This window comes from Pavona decussata, unplaced genomic scaffold (assembly GCF_977016875.1).
Source record: "Pavona decussata unplaced genomic scaffold, jaPavDecu1.1 SCAFFOLD_245, whole genome shotgun sequence".
In the NCBI taxonomy this organism is placed as follows: domain Eukaryota; kingdom Metazoa; phylum Cnidaria; class Anthozoa; order Scleractinia; family Agariciidae; genus Pavona; species Pavona decussata.
The window spans coordinates 1,075,837-1,091,764 of record NW_028145650.1 but is presented as its reverse complement, the minus strand read 5'-3'; the positions used below and the strand labels follow the sequence as shown (position 1 = coordinate 1,091,764).

The window sequence follows — 15,928 nt, the reverse complement described above, 5'->3', positions numbered from 1 at the left end:
GTGGAATGTCAGCTTTGTGGTACCATCTTTGATATCCATTTTTTGTTTTGTTAAATCGAAATACAAGAATGGGAATAGTGTTTTGAAGTTATTGATATTCAACAAAGTCCCCTGACTGTATTCATTATTTGCATGCACATATTTGAGGACATCTCTGTAAACTCGAGTCAAATCAGCCTCTGGAGTGTAATGTACATCAGGATATTCATTGCCATTAGCCACAGATAAATGACAATTTAGCAATGTTCTGGGATCTGTTGATACACTAAATGTATTGTACAAAAATGGATTTACTGTTTGTGCAGCAAGATTTGCATCATTGATAATGAAAACAAACACATGTCTTGGCTTTGAAATCCCACTTGTTATCTGAAAATTACCACTTCTTTGTGTTGAAGAATTACTTCTCTCAATATTTTCTCGCAAATAAACCCATTTATGTGGCTTCAAAAACTGACTCATATACAGTGATTGTCCTTCTGAATTGAAAGTGATTCGTGGCACAATAAGCTCCATTCTAGTAATCATTACACGACAATCAGCCCCAGCTTGCCAAATAAGGTTGGCATCAGATTCAATCTGCAAATTTAATTCCAATCTTGTTGATGGTAATAACTCATCCATCAATGCTTCAAAGAATGAGTATCGATTCAATGGTATTTCTGTATTGACAACCACTGATAGACCCAAAAGTGCTTTTCTTGCAGCAAATCCTTTATTGTAGTTGTCTTCAGGCGATCGTTCTTCAGCGTGCCGGCTTGTATCCAAATAGAAAAAATCATTTGTTGCTGTCGATTGAGCATATCCTGGACTATATTCCAATAGATTCTTAATATTTACACAATGATTTGCATCATTACAATCATATACCATTTCACCATTCAATCTTACATCGAAATCATGTATAAGACTGTGTGAACCATTAACAATACCATTATGGTCTTCAGCTGCTATATTTGCATTCTGCATTGTTTGGACTTTAAAACCAACTGATATTCTTGCATTATACCAATCAAATGGTGTTACTTCTCCTGTGTTGTCAACAACAAAACGATAACCATCTTGCTTTTGTGACCTATTATTTCCTGGATTACCAGTATTCAATGGTGTCTCCAATTGGAAGAAGACATCTTCGTATCTCTAAATGTATTTTGGATTTCTGAATGATTTCATTTATACAGATATGTTACATTATTTTCATTTTCTCCTTCTTTTGAGTTTTCCACCGGATATCATCCTATTGACTCTCTCAGCTATTTGAAAATCAGTCAGTGGCTGCTCCATTTTTGGTTGGCTCATTGTCACTGATTTTGTTTTGGAAGGTTGTTTTTTGCTCAATAATTGAATTATTTTATCTCCTGCTTTATTACCAGCAAACTCACCAGTTTTGGTGACTGCTTTTTCAGCTGCAGTTTTGGCTCCTTTCTTAGCTAATTCTTTTGCTGTTTTTCCGAAAAGTTTTGATCCAACTGATCTGAAAACATCCATAATTCCTTCACCATGAATATGTTTCATCGCATAACGACCCAATTCTGGGTCAAAACGTGGCTTAAATTCACTTTGTCGTACCATATATTGATATATTATATTAAACTAGACCTGAGAATCAAGCTCATGAACCAGTCAATGCCATTCAAGTCAATTGGCCGACCCAAAGCGTCAGTCACTGTTATCCCCATTTCTGAAATAATTGACTTGGAAACTGGGCTGAATAATGCTCTTTTTGGCTCAAAAGTAAATGGATAACTCCTTGTTAAATTGTCAGTAGGTATCATTATCAGTGTATTTGTGAATCGTACATCACTGAGGCTATCAGTTATTATATCACAATTAATGTTCAAAACGTCAATATCATTGGTAATATTTGGCAATTTTGTCCCATGTTCAGTTTGGTTAATTAACTTTGGTTCAAATCCAATAAGCGCCCCAAAATTAGAGTTTCTAATATCAAGCTTCCATTGGTTGTCCAGCTCAATGACAACTCTATATGATGAAAGCACAAAATATAGATTGATGCCCTTGCTGGAAGATGGTTTATCTTCATTTTGAATTATTGATTGAGTGATATAATCATCAAGATCATCATATGAATACATTCCATCAACAAATGTGATTGTCTTCCAATTTGTACCATTATCTGGGCTGTATTTTATTGTATTATTGTTGTATCCTGCATTGACATTATGCCATGAATATGTCATTGAAACTCGATCAACAGCTAGCTCATGTCTCATTGTTGTGTCAAGCTTCAATGGTGGATCAAATTTGATAATAAAGTCTTCAGGCCGACTTCGACCTATTTTTTGTCGGTTAACAGATGAAATATGTATCGCCCTTTCTTGCATATATTATTTGATTATATATTGTTGCAATAAATCAATGACTGTTCGTTGTTTATCAAGCCAAGTTGATTCAATTTATGGGCTATTTGTGAAAATTCCTCTTTGACTCCATTATTGCCAGCCAAAATGGATCCACCAAGCAATTCCATTCTGTCAATCAAATCATTAGGATCATTGAAATAAACAACACCAGAGCCCAATTTCTTGAATTTTTTGCTGGATTTATGGATTGGAATCTCACTGAGTTGGTTCAATTCATCAAATACCATTTTGGCAATATCACTGTATTTCTTCTTTGAATTAAATCTCTTGGTCAATAAATCGATTGTATCGAAATCAACCTTTTTGTCCATAACTTTGCGTTTATCTTTTGTTGCCACAAGTCTGAGTTGTCCCATTAATTTTGGAATATCAATCATCAGTCCACCATATTTCCCAGAAGATGATATTTTGTATACATTTCTCTTTGGTTGAGTATAACCAGAACCTTTTTTGATGGTTTTCATTCCTTCTGGGATTATTTTAATGCGCCCTCTGTATTTTTGCAATAATTTTATATCTTCATCTATTTTATCAATTTTGTCTTTATTCTTGGTCTTTCCTTGGCCCTTGGATAAAGGGCCCTTCTTTATTCCAAGTTTTTTCAACATTTTGCCAATATTAGCATCGTAATCCTTGATGTCAATATCTCCTTGCATAGAAGCTTGGAGAACAGAACTCGGAGGTGCAAGATCGTATTGAATCAATTTTTGGAACTCATCATCATCAAAACCAGCATCCAAATTTGACATTGCTGGTTGATAGCCAATTGGTAACTTTGATTCTGGTAATTGTGGTTTTGTTTCAGGCTGATAAGTTAACATAGCAATGTCTTCCAAACCTGAAGTCAACGCTTTTTGGTTTTTCTCCAATTGTTCAATCAGTTTGTCTTGTTTTTCATCAATTGTTTGTTTTGTTTCCTCTTGAGCTTTAATAATTGGTTTGAAAGTTTCTGATAAACTTTGTTGTAAATCTTGTTTATCATGCTTGTACTCCTTCAATGTATCTCTAACTTGTTTGGTTATTGTTCCAGCCTTAATCTTGGCTTCAGATAGTTGTTTTAATCTTTGTAGAACCATTATATTATTAACTTATATAATGTATTGATATACATGGAAATCCCAAATTATAATAGACATGATAAAAACACTAATTTCAAAAGATTGTATGGTTACATGCCAAGTGACACGTTTCGGATGTTGATATGTGGTAATTCAGGATCTGGAAAGACAAATTTATTGTACCCTATATTGATGAAACCACTTTTGTATTATGATAGAATACATTTATATGCCAAAAATTTGGAGCAACAAAAATACAAGGATATGCTACAAACATTGACTGATATATCAAATAGTGTCGGGTATAATGTCCTTGTTTGTAGCAATGATGATATAATTCCAGTGGAGGAATTGAAGGATGATGATGCCCAGAAGATAGTGATATTTGATGACTTTATTTGTGAAAAAAACCAGAAACCATTGATTGATTATTTCATTCGTGGCAGACACAAGAACTGCTCTGTTATATATCTGAGCCAATCGTTCTACAAAACACCAAAAGATATTCGACTCAATTGCTCTCATTTCTGTGTCTATGACTTTCCTAGCAGCAATGAAAGAGGTCTGATATCCCGTGAGTTGGGTGTCGACAAGGATAAATACATTAAAGCAACCAAAGAGCCATTTTCATTTCTATATGTTGATAAACCCATGAAGAGAATTAACAGGAATTTTTATGGAACAATATAACCAAATGATATAAATGGGAATATTCAACGAACATAGTTCATCGTCTTCTTTCACAACGGTTCCTCTTCAAGGAGCCGCTGGGCCTCAAGGAATAGGGTTTAAATTGACCCAAAATGGCAATTATGATATACAAAACAAAAAACTTGTTAATGTTAAACAAGGAGCTGATCCCAATGATGTTGTCACAAAGAGCCAAATACAATTGTTGGATAATGCTCCTGGTGATGTGCGAGCTAATAAAGCAGTAATTTACAGCAACAGTGGAAGTGTTCATACCAATAGTATCTATCTACAAGACACGCCAGACGGTGCTGGCAGCTCCAATGATGTTCGATTATTGACTGAGCATCAGTCTTATGAAAACATTCATCTTAATATACCAGATTTGAAAAACTTTGATGGCCATGGTGGACGAGCTAAAAGCGAAATAATGGTTACATCAACAGAACAACATATTACTGGACGGAAAACATTTTTTGATATTAGTGTTTTAAAACCCGATAATAACGATCAAGCGGCGAATAAAAAATATGTCGATGATGAGATTAAAAAAATACCATCACCTGATTTGTCTACATATTTGAAAAAAGATGGCACTGTTGAAATGACTGGAAATCTGGATATGGGTAATCAACAAATTACTAATCTTGGAGCCAATATACAAAATACATATGATGTCGTTAATTTAGGTTTCTGTGATACTAAATATTTACAAAAAGTCTCCAATAGTGACCTCGATATGGACAATCATAAAATCAAAGATATGGCTCAACCAACTGATGATAACGATGCTGTTAATAAACACTACGTTGATCATAACTTTCTCAACAGGTTAACACCCAATGCTATTGGTGGTGATTTAGATATGAGAGGTCATAAAATAATGATTCTTGGAAATCCTTCCAATCCCAATGATGCTTCCACTAAAGCATATGCTGATACAGAAATAGCTAAAATACCATCTGTTGGAAGTGATTTGAGTGTATATTTGAAAAAAGGTGGAAGTGTTGCAATGACTGGAAACCTTGATATGAATAATAAACAAATCAAAGATATGGCTCAACCAACTGATGATAATGATGCTACTACCAAAAAATATTTTGATGACAAATTGGAGCAAAGTCATCTTGTCAGCAGCCATAAAACAAATGAATTCAAATATCTTACAGATACCGATGAAAGCAGTTCAGAATACAATATCACAGTGTATGGAACAGCTGCTTTCAATCAATCCCCACATCAGAATAAAAAAGCTTATGATATCACATTGATTAAAGACAGTGGAAGTAATGATTACAGATCAAGGATAGGTTTCAATATTTATACTCTTGCTATTGGAACATACACAATTGTGTTTGAATTCTACCCACCAGAAATGACTAATATTCAATTATCATGTACCGCATCTGAAGCATACATCCACAAAGCTGTACAGCGTGATTTCACTGCTTATAGCAAGCTATTGGTTCAATTCAATAACAACAGCAAACAAACTCCAAATTACATCTATTTGACGATGCATGGAACAGCTACAGCGACTCCAGTACAATGTCATCTGGTTGTTTACGGTGTCAAAGATTGGTCAGATAGCGTTTATCCAGGAGTGTATGATGGCTTGGACAATGTCATGTTTGAATATAAAAATGGAGATATGGAGATGAAAGTCAATTTGGATATGAATAATAAGATTATTTCTGGTTTAATAAATCCGTTATATGATTCTGAAGCAATGAATTTGGGTTATTTTACCAACTTATTCAAAACGAAATACACTGGAACTATTGCCAGTGGTGTTTTCCAAAGAACAAATCCAACAAATAATTTTCAAATCGCTGCTGATGGAAATAACTTTTTCAATCTATACTCCGTTGTTTTCCAAAGCAATCAACAAGTTGCAAATGCACAAATTTTGATAAATGGGAAAAAACAAGGTGAAACAACCAACACTGACACATACCACAGAATTGGAAACATAATAAGTGGAAGCAATACATTCGCTTTGCCTAAATCAAGGAAATTTGTCAGTATTAGTTCTATGTCAATATTGGATAATATTGGAGCAGGAACTGCTGTTAATGGAACTTTTGAGTTGAAAGTATTATACTCTGATTTTTTTGAAAGATATCATGCTGTCAATAAAAGTTGGTTGTCAAATATTGAAACTTCAAGTGTTGTTAACGGCAACATAAAAAATGGAGTTTTTGAAAATGTTCATGGTTTCAAATTTGGAACATTAGGCCCGGTTAAAATAAAAAATATTGTAATTAATACAAAAAATCATTACCAAGTTTCTTTTGTCACCAATGCTAACAGTAAAACTTTATTTTCCCATTTAATACAATTTAATATGAAAATTGGGAGAAATTTTGTAACTACAAATACAACAATCAAACCCATGATAATTCAAATGGGGATTTTTAAAAGACGTCCAGGGTTTACTTCTCCAACTATAAACCAAGAAGTCACAGGAACTTTTGAAATTTATTTATCAACACTATTAATATAATGCCATACATTGAAGATGAAAATGGAAACCATATTCTTGATGAAAATGGAAATAAAATTGAATTCACAGTAACTCATGAAAATTTACCAGTTGGATTTAAATATAGAGAATCTATCCATCTGAATGATGATGGTCATTTGGATACAGAAAACAGACATTTGGTGATAAAAGATGGAGTTAATTCAAATCATGCAATTTCACTCCAACAATTAATTAACAGCAATGAGGACATCATCAAACCATATGTTGAAACAAAAATACAACAAGCTCTGGCTCAGTTTAAAGCTCAACAAGCTCAGGAAGCTGTAACGTTTCTCAACAATCAAGTTGCAATGAGAATAGGAAGAAAAAGTGGTACAATACCAAAAACAAATTACACATGGATAAAATTATTGAGTAAAGATGACATTAAAGGAATCAATACATTGCAAGAGATTATTGTGACAAACACATATATCAGGAGAAATGACAGATATCATCATTCCAAATCCGATTTGGTGTCATCATCATTTGATCAATTGGAATTCTTCTTTGATGTGTCATTTGAAAACTATTATTGCTACTTCAACAATCATCCATCTGATTGGACAATGAAGTATTTTGTTGAATATATTAGGAAACAATTACCTGACAATAACCACTAGGTCGTGGACTCCGTTACTTTATTTTATAAAATAACTAAATAAAAATATTGTAATCAAATTGTATAATGAAAGAATTGCCAGAATTGCAAGAACACATTCGAACATCAATGATAGATTTTCACCGTAAATTGAGTATTCCAATATTGCCCAGACAGGAATGCAAGATAAAAAGTATCGTAATATTCACATATTTGCATGAAAAATATTACAAAACAGGTTTACCTGATGAAGTTTACAAAGAGTTAATTCATGATGGAATCGGATTAATTGGACCTGGAGATGGATGGTTAACAGCTATTCTCCATCGATTATTTGGTTGGCAACCATATATCAGGTCTCATGGAATACTACATGATGCTTATGGCCAATTTTACAACAGATATCATCATGACAAAGGATACATGTACACCATTAATGAGAAAAAAACATTCAATTGGATGAAAAAATGCATGTTTTTGGGTCAAATAACTGGTCTCTATTATTGCATCAAAAATAAGGTAACCATATAATATATGCAAAAGAAGAAATAAATAATTGATTTCAATCATATTTCAAATCGATTATCAACAGAAGAAATTGATGAATTGAAAGCTTATTACATGTCATATCACAAAAAGATGTGGATGTACAAAAGTGCATACAAAAGATTCAAAAAATGGGAGTTTGCTGGTAATATTTCATCCATTGTGTTTGCAACTGGTGGTATTGCATCATCAATTGCAACCAGTGGAGCTTCATTATTGGCAATATCATCAGTTTCTGTCGTAATTCAAGCTTATATGAAACATAAAAATATTGAAATAAGGTTGTATCAATGCCAATATGCTTTTCAAACTTACGGACATTTATTAAATGAAATAAAAGAAATAATGAGAAATGGACATTTTGATAGAGATGATTTGACAAACAAGCTTACTCAAAATGATGATTTCATTTTGGATAATTCGCCGATTGTCGATAAATGGAGTGACAAATATGATAAAAAATATCAGATATTCACTTATGTTTGATTAATAATGTGTATGATTTGGGGGCCAATAATGTCCATAATTTTATCCCAATAAACATTGTATAATTTCATTGTTTTTTTGGATTTTGTCAACTCAATTTGGGAAGAATCAATTTTCATTAATTGCAATATTCTATGCAAAAGATATTTCAAACTGATTATTCTCTTTCGTTTGCCATTGATTTGTGGTAGTATTTTGTTTATTTCAACGAATATTTTATGAATTTTGAAATTGGTTGAACAACTGATTTCAACCTTGTTTTTCAAAATAATTTTATCTAATGTATGTGACAAATGGTATTTTCTATTATACACTGTTTTCTTGTACATTTTGAACAAATTGGCATGAAAATTGATGTATTCTGTTTTGTATTCTTCACCAACAACCTGTCCACAAGCAACACACGTTATTTGACATTCCATGTTTCTCAAATTTTGTGATTCACAACATTCAGGCATTGATTGTTGTGTTTCAACTTTGGATTCATCATGATATCCACAAAATTCACATTCATCTTTGCAATGCAGGCTTTGACACAGAGATGATTCCACCTGCTTGGAAACATCTTTTGGTTTTTTCAGAATGGACTTCATTTTTGTATAACTATAGTATATAATATAATTACACAAAAATGTTTTCAAAAATATGGAAAACACAAAGAATGATACAAAGTCTCGAAATCAAATATGTGACAAATAATAAACCAAATACCTCATCACAAAAGATGAGTCGAAGTCTCGAAATCAAATATTTACCACAAAATATGAGCAAAAATCTCGAAATAAAAATATCAAAATCAAATAATTGTCAAAAAGATTAAAATCACAAGTTTTATTACCATGTTTTGATCACAAGTTGATACTATCATTGGATAGCATAATGACCATAGGCCAATGAGTGTATTCCATCAGGATACAAATATCGTTTATCATCAAAACATGACAACGATGTCTTATTGATTGTGTAACTACCCAATTGATGATGGTTACTGCGGATTGTTTTCATTTGGTGAAATAATTGTTTTTCATTAAACAGAACATCTTTGTAATCATCATGATTTATATCATTTTTGATCACATTCTTTTTGATACCTTTGGCTGTTTTTCCACCATTATTGTTTTCTTTGATATATGAATACATTTTGGATCTCAATCCAACGAATTCAACAATTGGCACACCAGCAGCTTCATCTTTGAATTTACCAATTACTTTCTTGTTTGTTGCATCAAAATATTGATTATCAGTGTTGTAATCACTGTTGTCAAACATATCTTTGTGATTCCAAAAATCTCGATACACATCTTCTGCTTCAATTTCATATGTCAAACTATCTGTATCCGTAAACAGTAATTTAGCTTTGTTACCATATTTGTTTTTAACGAAATTGTAATGGAAGTCATACATGAGTGTTTTACTCAAATCAAGGATACACATACCAACATATGCTGGTCTGTTGAGTGTTAACGATTCCTTTATTTTATGGACTGCAACCAGATTTTCATTGAATATTTTGCTGTTTATGAAAGTTGGTTTGGAATTCATTTTCATCAATTGTTTCTCATTAGTCACCAGTTTAATGTCTTCCCGTTTTCTGATATTCTCCATTGTTTTCCCAAAGACACTATTGTTCATCAATTTGAAAAAATCTTTTTCAAAAGCATTCTTTGCATTAGTTCTTTGACGTGTATTGAAATCAATGTATGTCTTCAACCAAGGACTTTGATTAAAGGATAATACACGATAGATTTTAGTCAATTTCAAACCCAATTCACGATACAATTGTAGATTACGATAATGCAATACATATTTTGATTTCTTTGACAATGTTGGAATCCGTTTTTTGACTTGTCCACTTGTTGTTCCAAATTTATCTGCAATTCTTTTACAATAATCTGACAGCATATTTGTTGTCACTTTGATTTGTTCAGCAGCACATGGATAATCATTGTGTAAATCATGTAATTCATTTGGGTAATCCAAATCAACTTCCAATAAATATCCAGTTTTGTTTTCTGCGTCAACTGTTTTCCAATTAATATTTTTTATTTGTTGTTTATTCAACCATTTAAAATTCCCAGTTGGAAGATATTGTGACATAGCCCAACCATAGAGATTGTTTGCATCCAAATACATGAGATATTTACTTGTTTCATTGGGATTCCAATTTTGCATGTATTTGTTGTTAGCTTTGCCGTATCTATTGGCTATGTAACTGATTCCTCCACGCATGCCTTTTTCAACGAATTGATACATATCAATATCCGTGATTAATTCAAGTTTGACTTCAGTCATTTTCAACATTGCATCCCAAGATAATGCCGGAGATGTAAAATAATGACATGGATCCAATCTATAATATTCCAAACATGTTTTCCTGAAATTTTCAAATACATCAGCCAGCAATAATACATCAGATTGGAGATACAAATCATGGTATTCGCCCATGGTTTTCAATTGAAATGTATTCCAAACATTTTGTGCATGACTGTATTCTTCATCAGTGATATTAGTATTATTCATTTGACTGTAAAATTCATCTTTGGTTGGTAATTGAGTATCATTGAATTTATCAAAATTACTCATATAATCATACGGATAAACTCCTTTTTGTTTCATTAATTGCAGTTTTTCACCTTTGAAGACTTCATTGGTATATTTGTATGCATCTTCTGGTAGATTTTTGCAAGATTTGCCAATGACTGATTCATAAACTGTAAACTATCGATAAATACCAAATTATAACCCAACATGAAGGCCATGTATTTCTCCATATTATTTGGGATTACATTAATTTTGTGTTGTCTGGTTTCACCTTTTCTATCCACATAAGTATTGGTCTCAATAATTTTACCAATTTCTTGCATTATAAAATGACTATCATATCCTTTCAAATTATGAAATATTACAGGGATTTTGTTAGTTATTGTAAAATCCCTGTTACATTGATTATGGGCTGAGCCACGGAATTCGCCATTAATATGACAATGATCTCTGACACGTTTATCTGTTTTCTTGTATTTTTTACCACAAATATGACAAGATGTTGCTTTTTGGAATTTGTCTTTATCTTCTGGAGACATAACTAATGGTTTATTGAATTTGTATTTAATAGTTTGTCTGCAATATTTGACTTCATCAAGCATTGCTTGCATAAATTTGTAAACAGCTTTTTCTCCACGATAATATTTTATTGGTTTGGAATATTTGTCATCATAGCAGCAAACAACTTTGTAACCATAACCGCAATCAGTGTGTTTTTGATAAGCTTCAGTAAAAGATTGTTGGTTAGATTGATTACAACCATGAATTGGTTCAGTGATTGCTTCAAAATCTGCGTATATCACGAATGGCGCTTGCATTTGTTTATTATAATTTGTAAATTTTATTTTTGAGCCAACTTCAGGCATTTTGATTGATTGTTCACCATTGATTTCAATACACACTTCCTTGTGTTTCAACAATATTTCCTCCTTGGAGAAACATTGAAGGCAATGCATACAAAAATGTTTCTTATTTTTATTTCTTGTTTTTCGATACATAAATCTATTAAAATCTTTGATAAGACAGTAATGTTTATTTTCATCATCTGAGATTAGCAATAGATTCATCACATTCTCAAACTTTTCTTTTGAAACATAAATTGGATAAGTTTGTTTGTTTTCATAACCGAAAACATTGATGTTAATATTGTTTTGTGTTTCAACTTTGTTATATTGTTTGACTGAAACAGGGAATTCAATGTTATCATAATTCAATTGTTTGACAAATGCTTTATCAGTTTTTTTTGATTCTTTGTGGATTGTCATTTTGTGGATTCAAATGTCTGATGTGACACCATCGAAAGCATTCATTGTCTTTATTCTGTAGATTAATCAATCCACTTTTGTGATGTTGAAGTTCAGTTGGAAGTTGAATATAAGAACTTCCAGTAAGAGGCTCATATTTGATAATATTGATGTAATGTCCATTGATTGATTTAATTATCCAAGCTGAACCTTCACTAATCCATTTGTGAATATCATTCATAATTTGTTCAACATTAACATCCAAAGATTCTTGAAAATCATTGGCATTAGTTATTGTTTTTGGTTTACTATTAAAATATCCAATTCTGGAGACAGTTTGGTTTCCTTTTTGTTGTTCAAAATAAATTGTCAAAGTTTCAATAAATTTAATTCCTTTCATTTGAGTTAATAATTGTTTCATAAAATGAGCAATCGCTAATCTGGTTGAACTCATTTGAATCAAAGGATCTGTTTCATTTTTAATTCCAACTTCATAAGATTTTGTATATCCCTTGAATGCTCTTGCAACTTCTGTGATTTGGGTTCTTTGTGTTGGAACTGGAGCCATTTTCTTTTTTCGAGGCATTGAAATTGGACGTCTGGGTATTAATTGATTATCAAATGATACTTTTTTCACTCTGGGTGCAGCTTTGGGTTTATCAGCAAATTGAATCGGAGGTGGAATTATGTTGTTTCTCGGCAAAGGTTGAGGTCCATCTCTAAATTGAACAGGTGGTTTGATGATTGTATTCTCATAATCTTTTACCATTTGTTTGACTGATTGTCTAGGTTTTGGTATTGGAACTGTTGTCTTTTTACTAGGTTTTTGACTTTCAAGTAATAATTCAATTAACTGTTCTTTCGTTAATTTGGATAGATTATTTTTATTCATTATAATATTATATGATAGATCATTTTTATTGCTGCGGTTGATTTGCGTTTCCAGGTTTGGCATAGATGAATGAAGACTGGAGGCAACATTCACACCAAGATTTTGCGTGGACGGAGTACTTGGTCGGCTCCTATTTCGTGTTACTTTATTGTGGGACATGCCCTGAAAACTCAATGAATTGAATTCTCAGGAAATTTATACAATAAAGTTACCAAAATTCCATTCCTGGTAAATGTTCTTGCAATTGTTTTCGGTATGGAAAGTCACCATTATTGATTTTTTTCATCCTTGAATTGTATTTTTTATCAATTTTTTGTTTCTCATCTTCTGTGAATTCATCATCTGATTCCTTCATTTTGATTTCCAATTTGATAGATTCGATTGGTTCATCAGTTGTGATTTCAATCTTGGTTTTATATTTTTTGGCTTTATAAGAATGTTTCATATTTTCTGAATGAGTTACTACCTCAAGATTGTCTATGCAATTGTTTTGTTTATTGGAGTCAATATGATTAATTTGCATTCCATCAGGAATTGGACCTTTAAAACACTCGTGAACAAGTCGATGAATATAATAGTTTTTCTTTTTGAAACCAATTTGTTGTAATGTTATTTTCATGTAACCAGATGATAGTAAATTACCAATTGAACATCTCTTAGTTTTTTTATTATATATTTGACAATATTTATTGGCTCCGAAGTTAGTATAAATAGGGTGATAATGAAAAACTTCACATTTTATTTGGACATTTTGTGGTGATTTAATTTTTTTACCTTTGCATTCATTTCCTTTGTATTTCATGTTTTGCTGTGGAGTCACAAGCTCCAAATTTTTAATTGAGTTATCTTGTCTATCAGAATTAATGTGATGTATTTGATATCCATCTGGAATTATTTGTTGATTAACAGCTTCCCATATAAACCGATGGGACCAATATGAATTAACTTTCCCATCATTTGAAATGATAGTTATATTCAAGTATCCATTATAATGTAATCTTCCTTTTCTTTGGATCAATTTCTTTTTATTAATAATGTATCCATCTTTCGAACATCCATATTTGGTATAAATTGGATGGATATAATATTTTTTATCCTCATGAATAATAGTCTTTGTGGCTGGAATTGTCTTAGCTAGATTCTCACCAGCAGAAGAATCCACATATGCGATTTTTAATTTTTGATTTTTTTTCATTTTTTCTCGTTAATGTATACTATAATTATCTCTCCAAGTAGTTTTGGTTTTCAAATTCATGTCCAAATTACCCTCCAAAAAGACATCAACCATTGTTGAATTCAAAATATAGCCAAACAACCCTTGTATTCATTGATGATTAATCATTGTAAAGTGGAAAATTAATGTCATCCAAATCGTTACACATTCTGTAATACATCTTATTGATAATCTTATTTTCTGTGCGTGTAAACTCACAATCATTGTCTTCCATTGGTGGAAATTCCATTAATCTATTGACTGTTTGCAATTCTTCTTCAGAGTATGAGCTGTTAAAAAAGGCTTTTCTGGCTTTGTGCATGTGTTTCATATTTTCTGAGGGTGTGACTAAGGACAGATTTTCAATAGAATTATTCTGACGATTGGAATCAATATGATTAACTTGCATTCCAGGTGGAATTATTGTTTGATTAACGGCTTCATAGACGAACCGATGTGCTGGGCATGTGTTGTATGGCCCCGGAGAAATTATATAATAACCATTTTCAGATAAGTATCCTTTTCTAGGTTCTAATCTTTTTCGATTGATTATATAACCATCAGCAGATGTTGCATAGTTTTGAAATGTTGGATGAATAAAATATGTTTTATCATTGTGATCAAATTGGTTGTTCATATAAATTAGATTACATAATTTTTCGAAACCGGTTATAACCGGTTTTTTTCTTCATCATTCAAATCAGCGATTGATGAGTTGGTTGGATTTAATCGATGATTGTTTGTGAGTTGGGGGTCAGTTGGGTGTCATTTATGAAAAACGTAAATTTAGGTTTTTGAGAAACCGAGGATAAAAATTTAGGTTTTTAGGTTTTTGACGTCTCCGTTGCAGGAGTTAGGTGTTGAATTCAAAGGCTGAAATCCCAAGGTCATGCATAAATCCAAGATGGCGGCCAAAAAGGTATGAATTCAGTGATATTTTCAAAAGTGTTCCAAAAGCCTCAAATATCTAACTACTGTCATGGTATTTAACCCTGGCTAGCGCTAAACATGCTTCGAGCAACTAAGCCCTGGGCACTAGCCAAATTCAGCGGAGCTTTGACGTTATGAAAACTAGGAAAAAATGGTTGAGAAAAATGCGCGAGTTTTTCAAACCAAGCAGATCGTGGCGAAGCAACGAAAACCAAAGCGCGAAATGACCTCAGGAACACAACTAAACTGCCCTGCAAATTGAATTCTAAATTGGCTTGGCTGCATTTTGTGTCAAGTGACTGAACCCTTAATACCTCGACGCTATAAATCGTGGAGACTCGTCAGTGGACACAAGAAGGCAATACCTGGGCATTGTGAGGCACAGCAGATGTGGCCATTGTAGACATAACATACAGGTCTGGTCATTACTGCACACTGTCTCGACCATCTAAATCCAGGGTGGTAAAAACTGCATCCACCAGATTTCCAAGTTTGACCTTGAAAAATGATCCCACGGTCTTTCAACAATTCAACACCTCAAGACAAAAAAAAGGGACCAGTGTTAAATGCACAGACCACTGATGAAAGATCGTTGCATTGATAAGTACTAGTAAGTTAAATGTGTCCTTTGGTTTCATTGCAAAGACCAGGGAGACTCCCGCTTAATTCCTTTTATGGTATTTTGAAGTATCATTCAACATGGCTTTATGTTTTTCCCTTATACCATTGAATAGAGATATACACCACAAAGTTGACGCCAAAAATGAAAATTATAGTCTGTTTGTCAGAACAAAATATTTTTCAAAAATTTAAAAT

General features: G+C 32.4%; 1 protein-coding gene across 1 annotated transcript in view; it reads right to left on the bottom strand.

Annotated features, from left to right (window-relative positions):
- LOC146457218 (uncharacterized) overlaps positions 1-15,928 on the bottom strand; it is a 52,408-nt gene that overhangs the window by 23,747 nt on the left and 12,733 nt on the right. Inside the window, exon 9 of the mRNA XM_085092233.1 lies at positions 15,478-15,648. Coding sequence (XP_084948359.1) covers positions 15,478-15,648 — 171 coding nt within the window. The remainder of the gene's footprint in view (positions 1-15,477; positions 15,649-15,928) is intronic.